Here is a 26,843-nt window from a genome sequence, read left to right as displayed (position 1 = left end):
GTCTTAGTACCCTTGCTCTCAGATGGGGATACTGATAGTAACCTTACCAGTTTGCTGTGGAACAGTTGCAATAAAATCCATAGAAGGCCTAGACACAGTGCCTGGCATTCAGCAGGGACTCAGTAAGCTGTCTGTTCCCTTCTCTTTCCACTGTTCCCCCCCCCCTCTTTTTCATATTGCCTTTAATGGCTAGCATCCTTAGTTTTTAGGGGAGAAGTCGAAATCCACAAGTCCAGGAGGTTCAGCAAGATCTTGGAATGTTTTGGCAGCAACTTTGGGATTCTTTGTCCTCTGACTCTTGGGGGCATGAGAAACGTCCCTGGATTTGATTATTTATTCAGTTCTTTCATGCTCCCCATCTTGTCATGGCCCCGTTCAAACCATGTTATCCGCAGGCCTAATTGAAAAGGCAACTTTATATTGTCTTGCATTGCATCAGTGCATATATTATTTCAGTCTTCTGCGGACCTGTCAGCAAGGCTTGATGAAGTACAGAGCCAATAGGAACTAGCCTGGAGACTGACGACTCCTTAACAGAAGCGGCTGTGATGGGTGCAGTGGGATTTCTTCAGAAATAAGGCCCTCTTGGTCCCTTTGTTGATAATTAGCAATCCCATCTGAGTCCTGTCTCCCCAAAAGCTGTATCTTCAGTGCTGGTAATTCAGTCTTTTGTATGGCTTGGAAAAGCAGAGCCATCCTCGGCCTGCGATGTCCTGAGTGCTGCAGCCAGGAATATCTTAGCAATTTATCCTTCCTCTCAACTCTAATTATTCCGTTATCCACTCACTTGTTCGATTGAAACTCTCCAGGTTCTACCTTCCCCAAGCAGAGAACAAGAGGTTTCCCTTGAAAGTGGGGGCCTGGCAGTGTCAATACAGTGAACTGTATATAAATAATGCAGCAGCATCGACTTCATTTTTATAAAATCATGTTGGAGAAATATGTGATAATGATCAGACCCCTGAAACTCAGCAGGCATGTGTTTTTGATGTGTGCCTTGCTCTGGGTAAAAGCAAGAAAGTCAAAAGTTCTTCTTATTCTGGCTAAGGCTGCTTCATGGGCTTAGGAGTCTGGCTGGAATCCTGCTAACACTTTTCCTTTGTTTCTTCCAGAGTCTGAGGCTCCCACCAGCCTAGGAGAAAATTTACATGTACCTAGGGAGCTTATGGTAATATTTTCTGAATTAATGTGTTTCTTTAAAATGATGATAATTATAGCATTTACCACTGTTGGTCATCAAAAACGAGCCTAACATGTCTTTTTTTACGATTTTTGTTTTTTCTGTTATAGTTGATTTATAATGTACTGTCCATTTCTGTTGTCCAGAAAAGTGACACAGTCATTCATTCATATATATATATATGTATATATATGTATATTTTTTCTTTTTCTCACATTATCCTCCGTCATGTTCCATCACAAGCAACTAGATGTAGTTCCCTGTGCTATACAGCAGGGTCTCATTGCTTATCCACTCCAAATGCAATAGTTTGCATCTACTAACCCCAAGCTCCCAGTCTGCCCCACTCTCTCCCCCTTGGCAACCACTATTATGTCATTTTAATCCTCTTCAACTGGAGTCACCTTGCTGCCTCTTCTTTCTGTACCCTCTGTCCTCCCAACTAGCCTTAGGTTTTTTTCTTTTGTCTGGCCAGCCTCTCCAAAAACAAATCTCCAGGGCATAAACCTGGCAGCCAGAGCTCTGGGGGTCGGGTTGAGGAAAGGATCTTGACGGCTGACGTGGTGAAAGGCAGGGCCTTTCTTAACCTGCCTGATCTTGTCAAGATACTCTGCTCTTATCTGGGCCTTGGACCTCACTCTTGCTGAGGGTGAACTGGAGTCTTCCTCAGAGTGTGGGAGAGAGAGTGTCCAGGGTGCTCAAAATGAGGGCACATGGGGTCTAGTTTCTTCCCACATGGCTTTCAACCATCCTATTGATTTTAGCCCCACTTTTATTCCCATTACCAAAGCACCACCGTGTCCTGAACCTGCATCTCTTTGGGGTAATTGGTGCACTTCTGGGTTTTCCCCACTGCTTCTTAGGTTCTGTCTTTCTAGGTCCACCAAGGGAATTCCTGATCACCCACTTGTGTTTTCTGGTTTTCAGATTCCCTGTTGCTGTCATCTTCTATCCTGTCTTCTTTGACACTGTGGGGTTTTGCCTTTTTGAAATTTTCTTACACTGCCATTTTGTTGGATTTTTTTTCCCTTTTTTGTCACACCTGCATCATATGGAAGTTCCCTGGCCAGAGAGTGAATCCAAGCTGCAGCTGCAACCTATACCATACCTGCAGCAATGACAGATCCTTAACCCATTGTGCTAGGCTGGGAATTGAACCTGCAGCTCAGCAGTGAGCCAAGATATTTCAGAGACAGCACAGGGTACTTAACCTACTGTGCTACAGCAAGAACTCCCCATTTCATTGGATTTTTTGGGGGGGCGGGCACCGTACAGCATATGGAGTTCCTGGCCAGGGATCAGATCTGAGCCACAATCTCAACCTAAGCTATGGTGGTAACACTGAATACTTAAAGTGCTGTGCTGGGCCTGGGATAGAACCTGCATCCCAGCACTCCCAGGATGCCACTGATCTGTTGCGCCACAGCGGAAACTCCTTCAATGGAATTTTTAAAGGGAACAGAGGTCAATGTTTCTAGTTAGTCTGGCATCTTTAACTGAAAGTCTCTTTGTTTTTCATTTTTCAGAGAAGGAAAGAAATGTTAGAGATTTGGCATGTTTTGCCTCAAAAAGCTGTCTCCGTTCTGTGCAGGTGGATGGTCTATGCAAGGACCCCATTGTTCAGCTATTGCCCTAGGACACTGCAGGGATCTAACTTCTGTCCCCTTTAAGGCTTTCACAGAGGGCAGTAACTGAAGATCTGGACCTTAGAATACACACAATTAAAAAGTGATTAGGAACCTGAAGGCTTCCTTCTATAACTGACATCCTAGTGTTCTCATTCATTACTTAATAAGCATGCATTGAGCTCTCAGAATTTGCCAGACAGGCACTCTGCTTGGTGCTGGAGAATGACATGATGGATGAGGCAGATATGGTCCCTGCTCTGGGAGGTCATGGCCAGGCCTGATACACTGAAATTCCCAGAAGCCCAGATAAAACATCAGGAAATGAAACAAAATAAAATAATAGCATTCCTTTATGACAAGGTGGTAGATCCTTCAGTACCTCCTGGCCTTACCCACTCATACACACTGTTGCCTAAAATAGCATAAAATGCAACAAGCCTATAGTTCTGGACTCCCCCAATTTGTCAGGTCCTTTTTTAAAAAAATTTTTTTTATTATGGTTGATTTACAACGTTGTGTTGATTTCTGCCGTATAGCAAAGTGACCCAGTTATACATCCATATACATTCTTTTTCTCACATTATCCTCCATCATGTTCTATCGCAAGTGATTGGGTATAATTCCTGCGCTATACGGCAGGATCTCATAGTTCATCCATTCCAAAGCAATAGTTTGCATCTACTAACTTCAAACTCCCTGTCCTTTAATTGACATGGGCCACTGAAACCACTCAATTTCAGGCGTAGCTGTATGAAAAACAAGAGCGACCCTAGGTGGCCACCTCCATTTACGTCATCGTGAATCCTTGATTTCATATACATTTTTTGTGCTGCTTGTTTATTAGTTTTGGGGTAAACAAAGAAAAAAGAAATCTGACTTTAGTCGAGTTCAAGTTGCCATTTTAAAAAGTTACCTCTTTAACCCATGGATCTTCTCAGTGAATTGAACCCTTTTATCACTATGTAATGTACCTCTTTTTACCTGGTAGTATTTCTTGTTCTGAAGTCTACTTTCTAATGTTCATATAACTACTTCACTTTTTTACTAGTAGTATTTTTATGGCATATCTTTTTCTATCTTTTTACTCTTTAACCTATAGGTCTTTAAATTTAAAATAAATTTCTTATAGGCAACATGTAGTTGGATTTTATTTTTTATTTTTAACCAGCTTGATGATGCCTGTCTTTATGTTGGAATTTTTAGGCCATTTACATTTAATGGTTATATTTTAATCTACTATCTTGCTCTTTGCTTTTATTCTATATATTCTACGCTTTTTTTTTCCCTTTCCTGGCTTCTTTTCCCCAATACAATTTTTTCTACTGTCCAGCATGATGACCCAGTTACACATACATGTATACATTCTTTTTTTTTCACATTATCATGCTCCATCATAAGTGACTAGACATAGTTCCCAGTGCTACACAGCAGGATCTCATTGCTAATCCATTCCAAAGGCAATAGTTTGCATCTATTAACCCCAAGCTCCCAATCCATCCCACTTCCTCCCCTACCCCACCTTGGCAACCACAAGTTTTTGTCTATACCTGTGAGCTTCTTTCTGTTTTGTAGATAGGTTCATTTGTGGCATGTTTTAGATTCCACATAACTTCAACTGTTTTTGATCAGATGCTGACATTGTCAATTTTATGTTGCCAAGTGCATAGATTTTGTTGGCCTCCTTTAAGGAAGGATTGTTGAACTACTTTTTCTGATAAACTGTTAATGTATGTTTGGCTTGATTTTATGCTTTGTAGTCTTTTTAAACTTTCTTAGTGCAGATAGTATAGTTATACTTCTAAGGCATATGTCTTCTGGGGTCTCCACTGAATGTCTTGAGTGAAGAGTGAGGGCATTCCACTCTTATTTTTTTTAATTGAAGTATAATTGATTTACAATGTTGTGTTAGTTTCAGGTGTACATCAAAGTGTGTATATCTATATCTATCTATCTATTTCTTTTTCAGATTCCTTTCCATTATAGGTTATTATAAGCTATTGAGTATAGTTCCATGTACTATACAATAAATCCTGTTTATCTATTTTGTATATAGTGGTGTATATCTATTAATCCCAAACTCCTAATTCATGAGGACGTTCTACTTGTAATTTTAGTAGTACAAGTGGTTCCCAGCTCTTTGTGAATTCTGAGGACTGTTCATCCACAGCTTTCTGGTCATCCTTTGCCAGACCTCATGGCGTGTCAGTGTGCATGTCATCACCTCAGTAGTCAGCAAAGATTTTGTAGGTCTCTTGTACAGATTTTCAGGGCCTTGTTTTGCATTCCTACCTCCTCCTGGGAAATCTGTGCTTCCAGCCACCTTAATTGCCCTGAATTCTGATCTGAGTCCCGTTAACTTTATGAAGATGCCAGGTTTTTCTTGGCATCCCTCTTTGTGCCTTGTGGTCGGATGTGTGCTCCTCGGCAGAAGGCCAGTGAGATCTTAGGGCTCACCCCATAGTTTCCTACTCTCTGGGACTGCAGTCCTGCATAGCCTCTCATTCAAGGTCTGGAGACAGTTGTTTCATGTCTTCTTGGACTTTTGTAATTATTTAAGGCAGGTGGTTAAAAATCCAGTGTCTGTCATTCCATCAGGGGTAGAAGCAAAAGCTTCCGTTATTCCTACTCCGATGAATTTCTATCTTGATGTGCCATTTAACTTCAAGTACTTTGTATTCTTCAATATGAGTTGATCATTTTTCTTGCTCCTAATAAAATACTGTGGTAAAATACATTCACGACCACAGCAATGCAAGACCTGAGCCGCATCTACGACCTACCCCACAGCTCACAGCAGCACTGGATCTTTAACCCACTGAACAGGGCCAGCAACTGAATCCTCATCCTCATGGATACTAGTCGGGTTCGTTTCTGCTGTGCCACAATGGGAAATTCCTAAGAGCTCTTATTTTATATGTTTCACATTGTGTTGTTCAGCTCATATTATTCTTCTTTAATTGAGCATTTAGTCATTGTAATCTTCCTCTTGGTCTTGCCAATGATATTTTTGCGACTCTGCTATTTATATTGTCATATTTTTAAAAATTTGTATTTATCGTTTCTTTGTTGACCTTTTAAGAAAAAAAACTCCTATCACATTTTAAAAAAATCTGTATTGTGAATAAGATATCCCTTAATTTTAACCCCAGTGAGGTTATTATTATCTTTCAACAAATTGTGGAATTCAGCGCATTTATATTTGTTGTAATATATTTGTTGACATAATTGGTTTTATTCTTTCTATTTCATTTTCATTTATGTTTATATTACATTACCCCTCTCTCTTTTCTTTTCTTTTTTTTTTTGAAATTTTATTTTTACTTTTTTTACAGAATAAAATACATATATTTAAACACAATTACATTTACACAGATTATTATATCATGGATCTTAAGAAACAGATTAAGTGACTCCCTCTGGAGAAGTGGAATGGAAAATATGCTGAGACAAAAAAGAAATTTATTTGATACTTTATCTCATTTTGTATGGCTTTCATTTTTACTATTTAGTATTATCTATTACATTTCAATTTCTCTTAAAAATTAGCATTATATTAAAATTGTGTATATTATGCAACTAAAATTTATAAAGAAGAAAGCCTTATATACCATTAAATATTTTAAATAGCATAATAAAAAGAATAACTTAACTGATAAAATAGCAAAAATAATACACTCTCTGAAAATAAGTAAAATAATACACTCTCTGAAAATAAGTAAAAATGCGTAAATAGGTAAAAAACAGTGTAATTATATAAATATGGCTCACAATTTGTTACATCTTATTGATTCTTCAATATAGGCATTACACCATTCTAGGTGATGTGATAAACAAGACATTATAGACTTACATTGTACCATGGAGATAAATGGTTATTAATAATACAATTATAGAACTATATTATTTAATCATACAGTTGCATTATTTAATTATAATTATCATAAATTCTTTGATGGAGAGGAAATCAGAATCAGATCTAAGAAGACTTCAGCATTCCAAGAATGATGTCAAATGACCCCTTTCATGGTGGATTATGCACTTATTTACTATGAGATATATTTCTTCTCCAGAGATTCCTTGTTTGTGTATCAATTGTAGATTTTTGGTTTGCAGTTATTCTGAAGTTTTGATATGAGTCTATATGTATATGAGATTGTTTTAAGTTGTTGGTCTCTTAATTGCAAGTTCATCTCCAGTGTCCTGCATTTGTACCCACCTTTTCTCAGGATTTCTGATTTTGGTGGTATAATTGTGCATGGATAATTTTGTATCTTTACTGTATATATACCTTTACTGGTGAGCCTTGTCATTTGTGGAATTTTTGTTTCCTGTTGCTGTGTTTTCTGCCTAGAGAAGTTCCTTTAGTATTTGTTGTAAGGCTGCTTTAGTGTTGCTGAATTCTCCCAGCTTTTGCTTAGCTATGAAGGTTTTGGTTTCCCCTTCAAATCTGAATGAGAGCCTTGCTGGGTAGATAATCTTGGTTGGAGGTTTTTTCCTTTCATCACATTAAGTATATCCTGCCACTCCCTTCTGGCCTGCAGATTTCTGCTGAAAAATCTGCCAGTAACCTTATCAGAGTTCCCTTGTATGTTATTTGTTTCTTTTCCCTAGCTGCTTTCAAGATTTTCTCTCTGTCTTTAATTTTGGTCAGTTTGATTAATATGTGTCTCTGTATATCCTCCTTGGGTTTATTTTATATGGTACTCGTTGTGCTTCCTGGATTTGAATGAGTGGTTCCTTTTCCATGTGAGGGAAGTTTTTGGCATTATCTCTTAGAATGTTTTTTCTGCCCCTTCTCTCTCTCTTCTCCTTCTGGCACCCCTATATAGGATGTTGGTGTGTTTAACGTTGTCCCAGAGTTCTCTGAGACTCTCTTCATTTCTTTTCAATCTTTTTTCTCTTTTCTGTTCCACATCTGTAATTTCCACTAATTTGTCCTCCACCTCGCTTATTCATTCTTCTGCCTCCTGTATTCTGCTGTTAGCTGCTTCTAGTGCATTTTTTATTTCCGTTATTGTATGTTGCATCTCTTGTAGTTTAAGTTTGATATCTTGTATCTCTTTGCTCAGTGTTTCCTGTAACTTATCCATCTTTGCCTCCAATTTATTTCCAATGTCTTGCATCATCTTCAGCATCAACATCTAAAGTCTTTTTCCTGGAGCTGAGAATCTCTATCACTTAGCTGTTTTTCTGGGTTTTTTTCTTTCTCCCTCTCTGAGTTATAGTTCCTGTCTTTTCATTTTTATAGGTTTTTGGTGTGGTGACCTTTTTACAGATAATAGAGTTGAAGCCTCTCTTACTTCTGGTGTCTGCCCCCCCTTGTATGGGGGCTTGCTGTAGGCTTCCTGATGGGAGGGGCTGATGCCTGCCCACTGGTAGGTGGAGCTGATTCTAATCCCTCTGGTGGGTGGGGCTTAGTCTCTGGATGGGATTAGAGGTGGCTGTGTGCCTAAGGGGTCTTTAGGTGCCTGTTTACTGAGGGGTGGGGCTGTGATCCCACCTGGATTGTTGTTTGCCCTGGGGCTACTCAGCACTGACTGATGGGTGGGGCCAGATTATTCCAAAATGGCCACCTCCAGAGAAAGGCAGCTGCTGAATATTCCCAGAGCTTTGCTTCCAATGTCCTTCCCTCACAACAAGCCACATTCACCCTGTTTTCCCAGGATGTCCTCCAAGAACTGCAGTCAGATTTGACCCAGATTCCTATGGAGACCTCACTCTGCCCTGGGACCCAGTGCATGTGAAAGTCTGTGTGCACCCTTTAAGAATGGGGTCTCCATTTCCCCCAGCCTGTGGAGCTCCTGTGCACAAGCCACACTGGCCTTCAGTGCCATATGCTCCGGGGCTCTTTCTCCCAGTGCCACATCCCTGCAGGTGAGGGTTTGATGTGGGGCTCAGGGCTCTCACTCCTATAGGTGAGTCTCTGTGAGCCAGTTAGTTTCCAGTCTGTGGAGCTTCCCACCCAGGAGGTATGGGGTTGTTTATATCATGAAATCGCCCCTCCTACCTCTTGATGTGGCTTCCTCTTTTTCCTCTGGAGTAGGATATCTTTTTGGAAGTTTCTGGTCCATTTGGGTGGAGATTGCTCAGCCTTTAGTTGTGAATTTTGTTGTTTTTAGGAGAGAATTTGAGCTCCAGTCCTTCTATTCCGCCATCTTAATCCTCTCTTTTCTATTTTGATTGGTTTAGTTTGGTTGTGCTGTTAATTTTGTTTTTTCTTTTTTTTCTTTTCTTTGGTCTTTTGTCTTTTTAGGGCCGCACCTGCAATATGTGGAGGTTCCCAGGCTAGGGGTTTAATTGGAGCTACAACTGCCAGCCTATGCCATAGCCACAGCAGCACTAGATCCAAGCCCCATCTGCGACCTATACCACAGCTCATGGCAACGCCGAATCCTTAACCCACTGAGCAAGCCCAGGGATTGAACCTGCAACTTCATGGTTCCTACTCAGATTCGTTTCCACTGTACCACAACGGGAACTCTTAATTTTCTCTTTATTCCTTTTTTTATTCCTTGTTAATTTGAGCATTATACTAAGCTTTCAATTTCCATTAGTGATTACTTTCTCATTCCTTACAACCAACATTAAACTTATGTTCTGTTCACATATACTAAGTCATTTTCCTTTGTCTCCTCCAACATCTGATTTTGATGTTTTGCTAATTTCGTATTTTCAGTTCCAGGCTATCATTAGGTTTTCCTTCCAACAGATAATATCTGTTTGTTTCAAGAAGACCCAATATTACAAATTCCTAGTAATTATCATCATCTATTTAGATTTAAATATGTGTGCATCCTTATATATATATGTGTGTGCGAGAGAAACGGAGAATATGAATTAATATCAGGGTTTACCACCACTGCTTCCTCTAGTCTTTGTTTTCCCCTCTGTTGAGATATCTGCTTGGAACCAATTGGTTTTTGCTTATGCATTCTTTCTCAAGTATTGTCCTCAGAGAACATATATGGGAAGTTTACTTTTGAATCCTTGCACATCGAAGTGTTTTCCTTTCCCCTGACAGCTGAATAGTATTTTGTCTGGGTATAGGATTCTTGGGTCATTTTTAATGGTCTATACCTCATTCCACTGTCTTCTACATTCCAGAGTTGTAGTTGAGAATTCCTTAGCTAGGCTGAATCTCTTGCCTTTGTAAGTAACTTATTCTTTCTGTCTGGAAGCTTGTATAATTTTCTGTTTATGCTTGAAATTCAAGTATTTCCTGGATTCACTTCCTGGACTTAATGAGACATTTCATCTGCACACTTAAATCTTGCTTCAGCCAGTTAAAAAAACAAAAACCAAAAAAAAAAAAAACCTCGTACTGTATTTTAGTACTGTCTTTGTTTAAATAAAACATTTCCTCATCTTTTCCTTTTTTTCCTTTTCTCCTTTTTATAAATTCCTTTCTGGAATTCCTATTATCCATATGTTAGGCAGTTAGATCTGCCTTCCAAGCCTCTTATTTGTGCCCTCATTATTTCTTCCTTTGTGTCGTTGCTGCAGGTAGTACAGTATTTTGTACACTTGGCCTTCCAGATCATTATTGAAGTTTTTAAGAGTGCCAGTGATTTATTTTTTTTTTTTAGTTCCTCTATAGAAATTTTTAACAAAGTTTAAAATTACTGGTTTGGGTTCAGAGTCTTTCTTGCTGCTTTCTTCTGTTTTCTCATTGCCTTCCTTACTGATGTTCTCGTCCAGTTTTTTTCACCATTTCTACTTCACTGAGACCTTCCTCTCAGAATTCTTTGGTGTGGTCTTCTCTCCAGTGAGCTAGTTCCTCAGTTAGGTGTGGTTTTCATTTTGCCTACTCATCAATGTATGTTCTTTTGACTTTCAGTGAAGGTTTTTCTAGTCTCTTTGGCATTAAGGAGCTGAAAGCAGTGAAATATACAGCAGTTTCTGCCTTAACATTCTTCCTGGCAGGGAACAAATAGTGACCATTTTCCCTAGGCAGAAGCGGCTCTCCTTTCCCGCTCCTAATCTTTGAAGCAACTCAGCCTACCAGTATAGCCCATGCCTTTCTCAGTCCCCTACCTATGAATCACTTCCTGCCACCACCACCCCCATGCTCACACTTATGAGAGTACACGTGCACCCACACGCACACACACAGGCAGATAGGTCAGCTCGCCTGAAGCTGAATAGCTATCCTGAGAGTGCAGGTTGTTCACTGAAACACCTGATGCAATGACAAAGTGTAATCTGGATAGAAGCCTCAGAGGGAGGCAAACCATTTGTTCTGCTGCTGGTATCTTGCCTTTACTTACTAACAAGATAAAGTCCTCTACTTGCCCTCTCTCTGCTGGAGATTTCTGTAGAATGTGTGACCTCAGATGCACTCTTTAAATATTGCCACTTCTGCTGCTTTCACACATCCATATTACCCAAGAGTTGCTTTAGAGAGATCCAAATGAGATGGACCCTCATAGAGTTTGAATAATCTAATGGAGGGTGGACTTGTCAGAGGCATCTGCAGCTTTAAAACTTCCTGCCTCCTATCTCAGTGACCTTCACTCCAAGCATATTCTCTGGCCATTATTCTAACTTGCTATGAGAACTGGACATCCTCTCTCTCTCCTTGCCCTTATTGGGGAAAAAAAATCTACCTGGAATAGCTTAGTTATGCTGCAAAGTATTGAATTGTTTAACTGTCACTCTGCATAAACCATAGCTAATGCTCAGTAGTTCAACATAATAATCATTTGACCCATGAGTAGAGTAGCTCATTTAGGCTGTGCTCTGCGGAGTGGTTCTTCTCTTCTCAGCTGCACTCACTCATTCGTGTCTTAGTTGCCTGGGGATGTGTGATCCACGCTGGGCTTAGTGGTCATTGCTCTGTTCCACATACCTCTTATCCTCCTGGGACCAGCAGGCTAACCCTACATGACCTCCTCATGGTGATACCAGAGAGCAAGTAGAACCATGTAGTGTCTCTTGAAGTTTAGACTTGAAACTAGAATACAGTCATGTCTGCCTCTTCTTTCGGCCAAATCCAGTTACATGACTGAAGCCAAAGTCTGGAGGTAGGAAAGGAAGCCTTGTCTCAGTGTGGGGTTGGGAAGAGGAAGGTTACAACAGATATGTGGAGAGCAGAAGACTTGGGGCCATGAGTTCAGCCTCCCTCAGCTGTTGGGAACCACAATGCAGAATTTCCAAGTTATAATGCTACTTCAAAGAAGACAGTCATGAGGTGAGCTTGGAAGCAGTGAGGAAACTTGTGCAGAGTTGGATCTGGACTGTAAGAATGACTTGGTGATTTTCAAGTAGACAAGGATGAGTGAAAGGAGCAATAATCAATTAAGACAGAAGGGCAGAGTAGAGGCTCGGAAGTCTGCAAATGGGTGGGGCACTTGGCCGTGAAGAATTGTCCCCTGTGGTTGGATCGGTAGAAGCAGTCCTTGCACACCATCTTCCATTGCATTGGTCTTTCCAGTGAGCTGTCAGAGCTTCTAAAAAGTCAGAATTTCAGACATTGTTCCAGGAGGTGTTATCCTATTGCATATTCTGCAGAATGTGCTACATAGGTGTCTGCGTGCTTTATACCTCAAAAAAAATTATCTTGCTTAAATAAGATGAAGGGTCGAGCACGTATGTATTAAGTTTCTACTGGCATGAGTATTCCTTCACTGTCGGTGCCACTTAGCTTAGCTCAGTGTGTTCTGCCTTCTTGCCCATTTGAAAAAATCTTTACTGATAAATAACATTTTTTTGGCCATACCCACGGCGTGTAGAAGTTCTGGACCAGGAATTGAACCCACCCGTGCCACAGCAGTGACAACTCTGGATCCTTCACCCATTGAGCCAACAGGGAACTTCACATTTATTTGCTTTCAAAAGACATTTAGATCTCACAAAATGTGACATCTTTTGTGGAGCTCTCCCCAACACTTTCTCTCCCTTTCTCCCACCAGGTTCTCCTCCTAGACATTCTCATTTCTCACTCTGCTTCTTTCAGAACCTTTTTATTAGGATGTGATTTTAGGTATGATTGATCCACTTCTGTCTCCCCACTGAAGCTGTCAGCTTTTAGGAGAGCAGTAGACCAGGTCTGTTGCAAATAACCAGTTCCCCAGGACCTAACATAGTGCCAGGGTCATAGAGACTATATATTCATTAAATGAGCTAATCAATGAATGAAATAATGAGTCCATCTGTATGAATGACTGAATAAGATAGGCCTAGACTATTGGCTCTATAAGATAGATAGGTTTTAGTTTATCCATAAAACTATACAAGCCCCCCCCCACAGGTTTATCACTTACCTATAATATTTATATTCATCCTCTAGATCTTCATCCATTTAGTATTCTTTGTGGGTTGACATATGGCTGAATATGGACTAGGCACCAGTGATGTGGACTAGGTACCAGTGATGTGGAGATGATTAAGTCTGGTTTTGCTCTGAGTTGCTGGTTTAGTGGGAGAGATGGGGAAGGGAGGGAGAAAAGACAAGTACTAGGCTATGTGTTAAGATACGGGTATGTCGCCTTGAAGTTGGAGAAGAAGAGGCTTTGGACTCAGCTGGCCTCCACCAGGACTTTGTGAAAAGGGGAAGTCTGAACTGTGAAATGAAGGGTAACGAGCAGTTAAACCTGTAGCAGGGAAGAACATTCTGGGCAGAAGGAAGCAGAGGGTTCAAGGCACAGGGAAGTGAGAAATCAAGGGCCAATATGGGAAAGTTCAGATAATTCAGTATTGCAGAATTGAGAATACAAGGGCGGGAGCCAAGTGAGGAAGTCAAAGGTCAAAGTGGTCACATTACAAAGGATCTTTCAACCCTGGGTAAGGACTGGACTTTTTCCTGAAGGGAGGGAGAAATAATTGAAGGGTTTTTATCAGGAGTTGGTACAAAAGATATTACTTTATAAAGTTTACTTTGGACACAATTCGGAGAACAGATTGGAAGGCATGGGACTCTTGGGAAGAAAGACGAAAAGAAGCCGTTAATTACACAGTGTGATAAGGAGTGTGATAGACCTGGTGCCTGCTCTGTGATCTCAGAGGAGAGGCCCCTGAGCCAGAACTGGGGTCTCAGTTTTAGGCTAACCAAAGTGTTTTGAGGTATGGGCGAAAAGCTGGGGAAGATTTTCCAAGCACGTAGAAGAAGGGCAGAGGCACAGAAGTGTATAAGAATGTGACTTTTTCAGAGCACAGAATCATCTATTCTTTATTGCTGGGGTGTAGAATATCAAGAGTGAATTGGTAAGAAATGAAGCTGGAAAGGAAAATGCCCTCTAGCATCAAGTCTTCTTCCTGTGAAACGTTGGTTTAGACTGCAGTGATCACATCTATACCAGGCTTTTGTTTTGTTTTGTTTTATTATGGAGCATTATGAACATGTATGCAGTATAATGAAGACCCATTTAACCACCTTAAGCCCACAGCCGTCAACCCAAGGGCATTTCTGCCTCATCCCTAAGGCCATTCACTTCCCCTTCACTTATTAATGTGAAGCAAATTCCAGATAATATATCACCACTTTATACATAGATATTTCAATATGTATCATTTAGATAAGAGGCCTTGTTCAAAATAAAACCACAATTACCAATAGCATACTGAAAATGTAATAATGATGCTCAGTATCATCAAGTAGCTTGTCATGGTTGTAATTTCGGCTTATCTCACAAATATGTGAATATGACTGTAGATAAATACAAATATTTATGTACATGGTTTGATCAGGATCTAAAGGGCTGAGACCCTTTTGAAAATGAAAGAGAATACTCTCAGTTGTAAACAGGTGTCACCAGGGACTTTTGAATTTTTTTTGTTTTGTTTTCTTTTTAGGACCGCACCTATGGCATATGGAAATTCCCAAGCTAGGGGTCAAATCGGAGCTGCACCTCCTGGCCTACACCACAGCCACAGCAATACCAGATCTGAACCCCATCTGTGACCTTTGCCACAGCTTGTAGCAATGCCAGATCCATAACCTACCAACCAAGGTCAGGGATCGAACCCACATCCTCATGGAGACTATGTCAGATTCTTAGCCTGTTGAGCTACAGTGGGAACTCCAAGACTTTTGATTTAAACAGGGATGAATAGGAGTTTCCAGGTGATGCAGCGGATTAAGTTTCTGGCATTGTCACTGTTGTGGCTTGGGTTGCTGCTGTGACATGGATTCTATCCCTGGCCAAGGAATTCTACATGCTGCAGATGTGGCCCAAAAAAAAAAAAAAGATGAATAATTACCCACTTCAATTTGTTGTACTTTTTCAATTCTATTGCAGATATCTGGGCAAGTATTCGGCAAAATATAATGGAAGTATGTCTCACATTATTGATTCTGCCTTTCTTCCATTTTCTTAGGTCTCTCTGCTCCCTGGTGTGTAAATGGACATACTCAGCAGAGAAAGGCTGGGATGACAGTTTCTGGAAGGTGATTGGTTTGGAAGACTTGATTGCAAATAATTACAACAAAATAGGTAAAAAAAAATAATTTTTGTGACTATGTGTATGTATACATGAGGATGTTGGTGTTTGGTTGATAATTTTTTGGTCTGAATTGAAAGTTAAAAAAACAGCCCTGTTTTTCCAAGGGAAACAAGTAAGTTATGATGTGGAGGCCATGACTAGTAGGCCCTTGTATTACCTGTTGAGTTATGAAGATCTACCTTGAAATGTAGATGCTTCGCCATGGGGCTGGACTGAGGAAGCTGTTTGCAGGGAACAGCTGGGAGGAGCATAACCAAAGGATCATCTCCATTCAGACCTAGAAAATGTTTTCTGATTTAGGTTCAAGGAACCAGGCAAGGCATAGACAGGAAAAAATAATTGAAGAGATCAAAATTGGAAGAATCAGGAATAAGACAGAAACGGGATGTGAGCTCCTGACTAAAGCCATAGATCTCTAACTGTCAGTTTTATGTGACACTAAATGGGTGCTAAAGGGGTGGATGACTAGTAGGGGTTTACCTGGTAAAAAGAATTCCAATACTAGGTGCATATAATGGTAGCTGTTATGTTCAAATTTACATGTTCTTTGCACAGAAAGATGTTTATTTCATATAGTTGCTACCTATGATTTCCAGTAAGCTCTCATCAGGTAAGCAGTTATACCTGATTAAATAGAAATATTTCTGTATTCTTTCATGTATAGGCTAGGAGGTTGTAGCTATGCAAAAGTACTATGGGTTAAACAGGATGAAGAGGATTTTTCTTTTATGTAGCAGAACAGACAGAAGTAAACGATTATCAGAGGTAAGGTCCACCATTCACACAACATGACCTCCAACTCTGGGTCCAAGTTAGCAGCTTCGGTTCTCATAGTTCCAGCCACTGGGTGGGAAGAAATGAAAAGGACGCAAGAATCCATCCACATTCTTCTGGAGCAAGTATAACATGGCAATGGGCGGTGTCATTTATGATCATATCTCATTGACCTGCCCTTGTTAACAGGGCCCCACTAGGCTGCAGGGTGGGCTGGGAAATGTACTTGGCCAGGCAGCCATGTGACCATCTGTGGGATGGGCCAGAAGTTGAGTGTTGTGCTCTTAAATATGGGTGAACAACTAGTAATGTCTGCTACAGTGTCTGACCACGCTTGATAACTGAGTCACATAGTAGGTTATTTCAGTTCAGACTTTCTCCAGTGGAGTTCTTATGACTACTGTCTTAGGTTTCAGGAATGCAAGGATAGAAACATGAAAGATTCGAAGAGCATCTGTAGTATGATGCTCTGGACAACACAGCTCAGTTACTAATAGCTAAATCTGGGGGAAAGAACAAGGCCAGGGTAGTATGCAGAAAGAAGCCTTCTGGCCTTTCTGTGGCTCATCTGAAACTGTTGTAGGATCTGGGCTGGTAGAGAAGGGGAGGAGCTCGGGATTAGAGCAAGAGAGGAAGAAAGCAAAGCACCAGTCATTAGTCAACAGCTGCTTTCTAAGTCCTTTGGTACATAAGATTAATTTATTTATCTCTTTTGGCCCTCACGAACCTATCTGTACAACTGTTTACATTTTCTAGATTGGAAAACTGAGATCCTGTTCTTTGTCCACTGTTTAGTTGTAGTCTCAGTATTAGAACTAGAGTCTCTGACTCCATACTTTTCTACCAAAGCAGACTTCCTGCTGCTTGGTAACTAATGTGGCTGTATCTGGCCTCCATCAGGATTGGGCAACAGTCCAATAGTTAGCATCCAATCAGCTTGAGCTTGATTGGAACAAATGTCCATAGTCCGCATCTAGACATAAATTTGACTGTGATGGGCTCTTGGCTGATGAGTGGATATAACTTCACATGGTATGAAAAGCATTCATACTTTAAGGCATATGGAGGTTGGTTTTAAATCATCCTAGGTATTCAGACCATCTGGAGTCAGCAACGGAGATTGCAACTGGAAAAGAGGGTCAATCTTTAATACTAGGGGCTGAGTGAGCCAATCAGAGGATGGTGTGTCAGGACTCCAGCCAGCCTGACTTGGGTTTTGGACAGTGCTTTCCAGGAGAAATAGGCAGCCAGACAGGAAAGTGATACTAAACTGAAAGCTTCTGGAGGGCAAAGACTGTATCTGCCTTCCCTTGAGTATCTTGGCATAGAAGATTGTTGATAAATATCTCCTGACAGAATGTGCAAGGCATAAGCACACTTGTGTTGAGTTGAGATGGGTTGGAAAGAGTTGAGAGAAACCTATGGCAAAAGACATATCCCAGGTATCTTTGTCTGCTCCAGCTGCCATAGCAACATACAATAGACTGACCTAAACAGCAGAAATTTATTTCTCACAATCTGGAGGCTGGGAAGTCCAAGATCAAGGTGCCAACAAGATGGTTTAATTCTGAGGCCTCTTCTTGGCATGTTGGCAGCTGCATCTCGCTATATGCTCACATGACCTCCTTGTTCACGTGCAGAGGTATGCACACGAGAGAGAGCGCTCTGCTGTCTCTTTTTGTAAGGTCACTAATCCTATCATATCAGGACCCCTTCTTTTTGGCTTCATGTATATAACCTTCACTACCTCTTTATAGACTCTGTCTCCAATAGAGTCACACCAGGGGGTTAGAGCTTCAACATACGAATCTTGGGGGCACACTTAGCCCACAGTACCAGGGTACTAGTGGACTGGTCATTAGAATTAAAGCAGGACTGCTAAGACCTGAGTCCCCAGTCTTAGGTTCTGGCAGCTCCTGCCTTGGTGAAGACCATCAGGACTGAGTGCCGGGGAGGGGCTCTTGTCCTATAATTGAGGTGGGCAGGCAAGTTAGGTCTAAAACAATGAACTGGGAGCAAGGGTAGTTTTAGTTTTAGCACTGATGGTGTGAACTTTGACAAGTCCCATAATGTTTCTATGTCTCTATAGTCTTGCCTGTGAAAGATACAGTTCATGGTAGAATTAAAACCAATAGTCAGAGTTCCTATCATGGCTCAGCGGTAATGAATCGGACTACTATCCATAAGAATGTGGGTTTGATCCCTGGCCTTGCTCAGTGGGTTAAGGATCCAGCATTGCTGTGAGCTGCAGTGTAGGTTACAGACATGGCTCGGATCTGACATTGCTGTGGCTGTGGCTGTGGCTGGCAGCTGTAGCTCCAATTTGACTCCTAGCCTGAGAATTTACATATGCCACAGGTTCGGCCCTAAAAAGCAAAAAAAAAAAAATATATATATATATATATATACACACACACATATATACACACACACACATATATATAAATACAAATTAAAAAAATAAAACTAATAGTTTACTGCCTCTCAGGCTTGATACTTTTGCCTTTCAACCATTATCACTTTTAAATTTTCAAAACAGTGTAATAGAGTTATTTTTATTTACCCTACTCTACAGCTGAAGAAACCAAGGCTCTGAAAGGGGAAGTGTGTCTAACTTATAGTTGTGCAAGTTGTAAGTGGTAGAAGCAGAATTTAAACCTAGATTTGGAGGATTCCAATAACTTTTGCTGTGTGTCTGTAGTAGGCAACAGATACACGTTCATCCTTCCCTTTCTATCTTTCAAGCACATTTCTATGTGCTTTCCCATCCCTTGTTGCAGGTCACTCTCATCACCACTGACAAAAGTACTATTACCTTGCTTACAGATGTGAATCAAAGAAAAAATAACTTTCTATAACCACATGCAGAGACAATACATGATGTCAGGATTGAAACCCTCCCAGTGGGAGGGCCTAAAGGAGCTAATATTTTACTGGAATGCAAACTTCAACTGTCAGTTGCGTAATTGTTTAAGTGATGTTTAAACTGTATATGCTTACCCTCTCCATCAAATTCCATTGTTCTTTGTCGAGTGTTCCCACGATATGCTGAACACAGCTTTATTACAGTACATGTCGATTAACTGTTTACATGACTCGATGCCACATTAGACTGTGAGCTCCTTGTGGATTTTCACTTTCTTTTGCATTCTGGTCCTTGCACAAGGCATGGCATATTTTAACAGCTAAATTAGTGTTTGATTAATAAGTGGATTAATGATTGATTGAGATGACTGGTACTGGAATGTCCACAGTTTGCTTTTAAAAGCTTCAGCGAGGAGTTCCCATTGTGGCGCAGTGGTTAACGAATCCGACTAAGAACCATGAGCTTGCCAGTTCGATCCCTGGCCTTGTTCAGTGGGTTAAGGATCTGGCATTGCCGTGAGCTGTGGTGTAGGTCGCAGACGTGGCTCGGATCCTGAGTTGCTGTGGCTGTGGCGTAGGCTGGTGGCTGCAGTTCCGATTAGACCCCCTAGCCTGGGAACCTCTATATACCGTGGGAGCAGCCCGAGAAATGGCAAAAAGACCAAAAAAAAAAAAAAAAAAAAAAGCTTCAGTGATATTTACTGATTTTAGCAGAATCTTTGGTGACTTGGGTCCAACTTCAGCTCTGACTTTCTGATTATTTTAAAGTTTCGGGGCTCTCCCAACACAAGACCCATGTTTAATTAGACTATTAGCCCTGCTGATAGAGCAGTACCTACAGGAAATATTCATTAAAAGTCCATAATGTTAATCTAGCAGAAAATTTCCAGAGTAACTTTATTAGATTTTGCCTGTTAAGTTAATGGATTTTTAATGGATGTCCTAAGGAGACATATCATTAACCAGAATATTACCATCCATGAATTAAAACTTACCCATTCATCAAAATTAATTATGTGATGTTTCCTTCAGTGTTCATTTATGGTGACTTGAACTCATAGTTTCAGTCTGAACCAGAAGTAGATGTTTAAGATGATGTGAACTCTCAGTTGTGATTTTGAGAAACTCCTCAGGAAGCTCCCTCCAGACATTCGATAGTAATTCTTGGAACTATGAAAAATGAATCTCGGAAGCCTCCCTATGAAGTGTTAAACATTTCCAGTGGCCTCCTTGCCCATCAGATGTGTTCACTATAGTGCAAAACCTTTTAGCAGATTTGAACAGTGCGTTGTGGATTTGAGCATTAATACAATTACCATAATTCGCTCCGTGTGGAGCTCTTAGCCAAGTCTTTACCAGCCTTCCTGGGCTCGTGCAGTAAATAAATGCTTTCCCCGAAAACTGAACACCTCAGCAACTGGTAGTCTCCTGGAGGGATGTTTTTGAAATAAATTATTTATGAAATGTAAGTTAAGGATCAAATGCAATATTTATACGGTGCATTTCAAGGACAGGGAGAAATTTACAATGTTTTAAGTAACAACTTGCAAATTTCCAAAGGTAGAATGTTACTACCTAATGCCTCCCTTCAAGGAGGTATTTGGATAGCTCAGTTTGAGAACATTATAATGTGAGGGGGAAAAAAAAACTTTTGCAAATCAAAATGTAATAGATGTTTCTTTACAATTGAAACTACCCTGGTTGATTTAATGTTCAGAATTGATGGAGAAAACCCAAATGCAGTATCTTGTAGGGAATTATATACCTGTAGTCCTATAAAATGATCTGTGTCAATAGATTTTGACCTTCAGTCCTATGTGCATCACTCCCCAGTTACCTATGTAATCCTCAACATCTATGAAAAGCAAACAAGAAAAAAGAGATCAACAGGGAGGTAGGACCCTTAGGAAGCTAAGCAACATCCCACCTGTGCTAACTGATTATCCAGGCTCTATACAGGTTCCAGTTGCTTTTTCACTTCCTGGGGAAAGCACTTCATTGTATTATTGGGGCCAGCCCCTTTGTACATGTGGATACCATGGCTGAATTGTAGACGGATTATTTGCATTACAGAAAGAGCCTTGTTACATGAAAAGGTACTGTGTATTAGCTGATCGATCATTTGTGTTGTAGGGTCAATGAAGCCAGGCATTGCAGAAACTCAAAGTCCAATTAGGAGTTCTAAGTGTTAAGTGAGAGGAAGAAATGACGATGAAGCAGATGTAAAGGGAGACCTTTCCTTGAGGGGAGAGAGACTGCGTGTTTTAACTGGTCTTCTCTCCCTTTATGAGGCTGTGTTTTAGGCCCTGGACTCTCTGGGCCCAGCATCTACTGATGAACTATTTATTGAAGGAGCAAATGTATGTTTGAATGAAAGATTTGATAAATAAGCCCTCCTTTGGTTTTCATTGTTCCTACTATTTAATGGACTTTCCATAACTTCTTTTGAATTAAATGATACTACTAGGTGATAGACAATGATTTCATTTAATAAATTCAGTGTTCCCAATCCCTTTTTCATCAATCTATGTGCCACTTAAGACAAGACTTACGTGCAGGACACATCCCCACCTGAATGAGAGCTACAGCCCAATCTCATTCCTACAGCAGTCTCTGACTTTCCCTGACAGGAAACGTTACAGACTCCTTCACGAAGAGACCCAAAACAACTGAAACAACTTACTTTCAGAACATTGGGAATATCATTTTTTTCCCTCCACATTTTAAATATTGAAGTATACTTAATTATACTGTTGTGTTAGTTTCAGGTGTACAACAGCGTGATTCAGGTGTGTATGTGTGTATTCTTTTTAAGTTTCTTTTCTGCTATAGCTCATTATAAGATACTGAGTATTGTTCCCTGTGTCATGCAGTAGGTCTTTGTTGTTTACCAGTTTTATATATATAGAAGTGTTTATATGCTGATCCCAAACTCTTCATTTATCTCCACCACCACCACCACTGCTATCTCCTTTGGTAACCGTAGGTTTGCTTTCTGTGTCTATGAGTCTGTTTCTGTTTTGTAATTTCATTCATGTCATATTTTAGATTCCACATACAAGGTTTTTGTTTTTTGGTTTTGTTTTTATTTTTTTTGTCTTTTTAGGGCCACACCTGCAGCATATGGAGGTTCCCAGGCTAGGGTCGAATCAGAGGTGTAGCCACTGGCCTACACCTCAGCCATAGCAACATGAGATTTAAGCCATATCTGCAACCATATACCACAGCTCATGGCGAGGCTGAATCCTTAACCCACTGAGAGAGCCAGGGATCGACTCCACGTCCTCATGGATACTAGTCAGATTCACTTCTGCTGAGCCATAATGGGAATTCCGGATTCCACATATAAGTAATATCATATGATATTTGTCTTTCTGAGTTTTTTCACTTAGTATAATAATCTCTAGGTCCATCCATGTTGCCACGAGTGGCATTATTTCCTTCCTTTTTATGGCTGAGTAGTATTCCGTTGTAGACATGTACCACATCTTCTTTATCCCTTCATCTGTCAATGGACATTTGGTTTACTTCCATGTCTTGGCTATTGTAAATTAGTGCTGCTGTGAACATTGGGGTGTATATATCTTTTTAAATTAGAGTTTTCTCCAGACACCTGTCCAGTAAACCCTGCAGTTAACTGAAACTGCATTTTAGATGTTTTTGTCCTATAGGCTTTAAATTGTAGGTAAAGAATCTTGACTAATGACACATATGTGCTGGGGACGTAGATATAGCACTACCGCCCCTCTGCTCTAGAGTCTTACCCATTGAGAACAATTCTCAGAGACACCTAAAGAAAAATAAATATTGACTTTGGCTAGACTGAAATAAAGAATGCAGGGGGAATCCTACCTCTTTTCTGAACCTGGGTAGCCCTTGAGACCTGAATGACACTGACTTGACTCATTTGTTGGCAGAAGGAGCTGGGACAAAGAAATCTAGCTGGGTTTGCTTGAGAACTTGATCTTCTGTTGGATCTGCTAAAGTATAAACTCAAAGAGCCCATAGGTGGTTCCAGAAGAGGGACACAGGCCAAGCCTGCACTGATCCCATTTCAAGGCTGTGACTCCACTTCCTAGTTAACGTAGCCCCATGGATGTCGGGTTTTTTCCAAGTCTCATAGATCAGTCAAGCAATTCCTCTTCCCAGGATGGAGTAAGTTAGAGTATAGTATCAGCAGGTGGGAGTGTCCACACTACTCCATTCCATCCTTGGGGAGAGAAGAGGAAATCCCGTTGTGGACACATGCCCAAGGGGTTTTCAGCAGCACTATGCATCAGGAGCAATGTTGGGAACCCGAGGCCAACCATGGCATCTATAGTTGTAGGTCTTATCAAATTCTTTTAAGCTATGCTTACTCAATGTTCTGAATTTGCCTGGTAGAACTAGATATGTTTACAGGGATTTATCCATTCATTCCTTCAAAGGTGAGGCTGGTTTTTCATTTAGAGCTTTGATGAACTGTTCTATCTCGGTATTGCAAGGTGTCAGTGCTGTCTTTAGTAATTCATAGTGGGAGGTCTGGAGAAACCTTTGGCCACAGGTATTTACAGTATTTTCTAGGCTCTGAGGGGCCTCTTGTCCCACCTCTTCCTTCTCCTGAGGGAGGCCATCCCTATGGGTTCTCTGTACTGGGCTCTGCCTTTGCCCTTGACCCCAAGCCTTTGATCTTACCTTGTCTTCTTGTCACCCTTCTCATTCCTGTCCAAGTGAGTATCATGCTATGTCACTTTACCCTTTAAAATTAAACTGCTGCCTGATGGAGAATGACCTAGAGGTCTTCATGTCCACTAGTGACCTATCCAGTCATGCATCTGTCCCTCCAGCCACACTGCTGAGTACCTCCTATGTGCTAGGTGCTGGGCTAAGTACCAGAGGTATAAAAAATGAATTCATCTCTATCACCTTGAGTATCTCAGGTCTATGGGGTAAGGACTGAGGTAAATGAATTAATAATCTCAGTGTGTTTGTGTTTTTTTAATAACCTAGAGATGTCCAAATTACTATGGGAAAACAGACCAGGAAGTCACTGACAACTAGAGGTTATATTAAAGAAGTCTTCACATGAGATGGCATTTGAGATGTATCTGAAAAAATATGAGTAGTAGTTCACCAGGCAGAGAGGGGAATGACTTCTGAGGCAGAAGAAACAGCACAGGCAAAGGCACGGAGGCCCAGAGGGTGTGAGTGTCTTGTGAGTTGTTGGATGGACTGCAGCAGTGGACTTGGGATGGGGTGGGGATGAGTGGTGGCGGATGGGATAAGAGAGGGGACTGGATTTCATTTCTTTTTTTTTTTTTTTTTTTTTTTTGTCTTTGTTGTTGTTGTTGTTGCTATTTCTTGGGCCGCTCCCGTGGCATATGGAGGTTCCCAGGCTAGGGGTCGAATCGGAGCTGTAGCCACCAGCCTACACCAGAGCCACAGCAATGCGGGATCCGAGCCGCGTCTGCAACCTACACCACAGCTCACGGCAACGCCGGATCGTTAACCCACTGAGCAAGGGCAGGGACCGAACCCCGCAACCTCATGGTTCCTAGTCGGATTTGTTAACCACTGCGCCATGACGGGAACTCCTGGATTTCATTTCTAATGGGACTTCTATCCTTCCTTGAAGATGGGGCCACTGTTAAGGGACTTAATATTACAAGATTTGACTTCATTGCTTTAAAGAGATAATTCCAATTACTACTCCTGCCAATGCTGTAAATAAAAGGCAAAGGCAGTTTTAGGAATTTCATAGCTCCTTGAAGATGATGACGTGTGTGTGTTTCTCTAGCCCCTTTCTTTTAATCACATATAGTACTCATTACCTACCCTCCCTTCCATAAAGATTTGTTGGGAAGCTGGAATGAGATACCCGATCACAGGCAAGATGGTTTACAAAGCGTGTAGACTTGTTAACTGTTTTAATTTGGGGGGGCTGTGCCCATGGCATGTGGAAGCTCCCAGGCCAGGGACTGAACCTAAGCCACAGCAGTAGTAATATCACATCCTTAATCACTAGGCCACCAGGGAGCTCCAAACTCTTATCATCTTTAAGTGTACCTAGGCAACTGGAGGACAGCAATCTTGACTCCCCAGACACTGTGTTTCCTACCTGTGGTCCTGAAAGAAGTCACTGTGCTCCCCCCTCTTCACCACCGTAGCTTCCCAGAAGCTGCTGGCCCTTCCAGGAATAGCCCTGCAGGCCCAGAAGGGCAAGGGAACAGCGATGACCACATCATGTTGTAAGCTAATGGCTTTCAGGGGTTTGCTGGATATAAGATTTCATGGAACTGCCCCTCCTTTCAGGAAGATAATTGGGAGCTTCCCCAAAGTGAGGTCAACCTCTAGCTTCTCTTCCTACCACTGGATGGTCAGTGAATACCAGAGCCAAAAGGGGATCATGGAGATTTTGCTCTAATGCCCTCGTTTTATAAAGGAAGAACCAGGCCTTGGAGAGGCAGGGTGAATTCGCTTCATCTGGCAGCATCTTAGTGACAGAGCTAAGACTGAAAACCAGGACTTCCAACCACCCCTACCCCCCAGGCCTATGGCTGTTGCATGGTTTCATGCCACCTTTCCTGTTTAATGTTTTTTGGGAAGTTTTGGTCATTTAGCCAGTCTGGATGCTGTCATTTGAAAGGGACTAAGTATTAGAAGAATGTTACTGAGGGAAAGTCTTAACATAGATGAATTCACCCAACCTGTTGTCCAGTCTTCACCCTTGAATATGTGGGAACTGAACTTGGCCCAAGCTGCTGGAAATGGTTGGAATATATTTATCAAGAACTTGAAATAGGAGTTTCCGTCATGGCTCAGCAGAAACGAATCTGACTAGCATCCATGAGGATGCAGGTTCGATCCCTGGCCTCGATCATTGAGTTAAGGCTCCGGTGTTGCCGTGAGCTGTGGTGTAGGTCACAGATGCAGCTCAGATCTGGCATTGCTGTAGCTTTGGCATAGACCAGTAGCTACAGCTCCAATTTGACCCCTAGCCTAGGAACCTCCATGTGCCGTGGGTGCGGCTCTAAAAAGATTTTTTTAAAAAAAGAGAGAGATCTTGGAATATGTATTTATCAAGCTTTTAAGTGACTGATGGAGATAAGTAAATTAATTAATTAATAAATTAGCCATTGTGTTTTAACAGTTAGGGGCTTGGTCACCAGAGTCAGATGCCTGTGTTCAGTTCTAGCTCTGACATAGGTACTGTTGGATGAGGTTCTTGATCTTTTATGAGCCTTAATTGATATACTCTGAGAGTTAAAGGAAATATTGCAGGTAAAATTCCTAAGGCATACTAAGTCTTCAGAAATTGTTACTTCTTAGTATTTTAATAACTATCTGTACTCCTGAACACCAACTCTAGGTGATAGGTCATGCCTGCCAAAGTCAGTTCCTCTTGCATATCCCATGTAATTCTTACCAACCTCTGATTTGGGGTGATGTCCTTTTTCTGAGCTCCACCTTTGGGTTCACATAGATTTTTTTTTTTTTTCAAGTTGAGTATCAGAAGAACTAGTTAGATTTCTGCTTCTAAATCAAAATCACATTCTTAACTCTCTCAGAGTTTACCTTGATCAGAATCATAGAATTTTCCTAAATTCTTCAGTCCTATAAATGGCACTCTTTAGTTTTTTTTGTTTGTTTTCTCCTCCCATGAACAAGAAGTCACATATCCATAGGCAAATGAAAAAAAAAAAAAAAGATACGGAAGTTCCTTTGTGGCTTAGCGGATTAAGTGGATTGTCACTGCTATGGCTCGGGTTCAGTCCCGGGCCTGGGAACTTCTGCATGTCAAAAAAATACAGGATACATTGATAATAATCAACTGGGAAACTCTGTGATTAATGTTTCTACAGTGCGTTATGATTTTGTAAGAGTGTTTCTATGCATGTACTACCACATTTATATTTCCCATCAAATTTGAAAAATAGGCATTAATACAGGTTTACATATGAGGAAACCAGAAATTA

At 41.0% G+C, this 26,843-nt stretch overlaps 1 protein-coding gene across 24 annotated transcripts in view; it reads left to right on the top strand.

Moving 5' to 3' along the window:
- Positions 1–26,843, top strand: part of FGGY (FGGY carbohydrate kinase domain containing) — a 458,257-nt gene that overhangs the window by 150,549 nt on the left and 280,865 nt on the right. For all 24 annotated transcript variants that reach the window (XR_002345479.1, XM_021097811.1, XM_021097810.1 and 21 more), the window contains one exon: positions 15,124–15,239. Coding sequence is in view for 23 of the 24 variants with exons in the window: in XM_021097811.1 (XP_020953470.1) it covers positions 15,124–15,239 (116 nt within the window). In the remaining variant the exon portion in view is untranslated. The remainder of the gene's footprint in view (positions 1–15,123; positions 15,240–26,843) is intronic.

Source organism: Sus scrofa, chromosome 6 (genome assembly GCF_000003025.6).
Source record: "Sus scrofa isolate TJ Tabasco breed Duroc chromosome 6, Sscrofa11.1, whole genome shotgun sequence".
In the NCBI taxonomy this organism is placed as follows: domain Eukaryota; kingdom Metazoa; phylum Chordata; class Mammalia; order Artiodactyla; family Suidae; genus Sus; species Sus scrofa.
The sequence above is the reverse complement of the archived record's forward strand: the minus strand, read 5'-3'. Positions and strand labels throughout refer to the sequence as shown.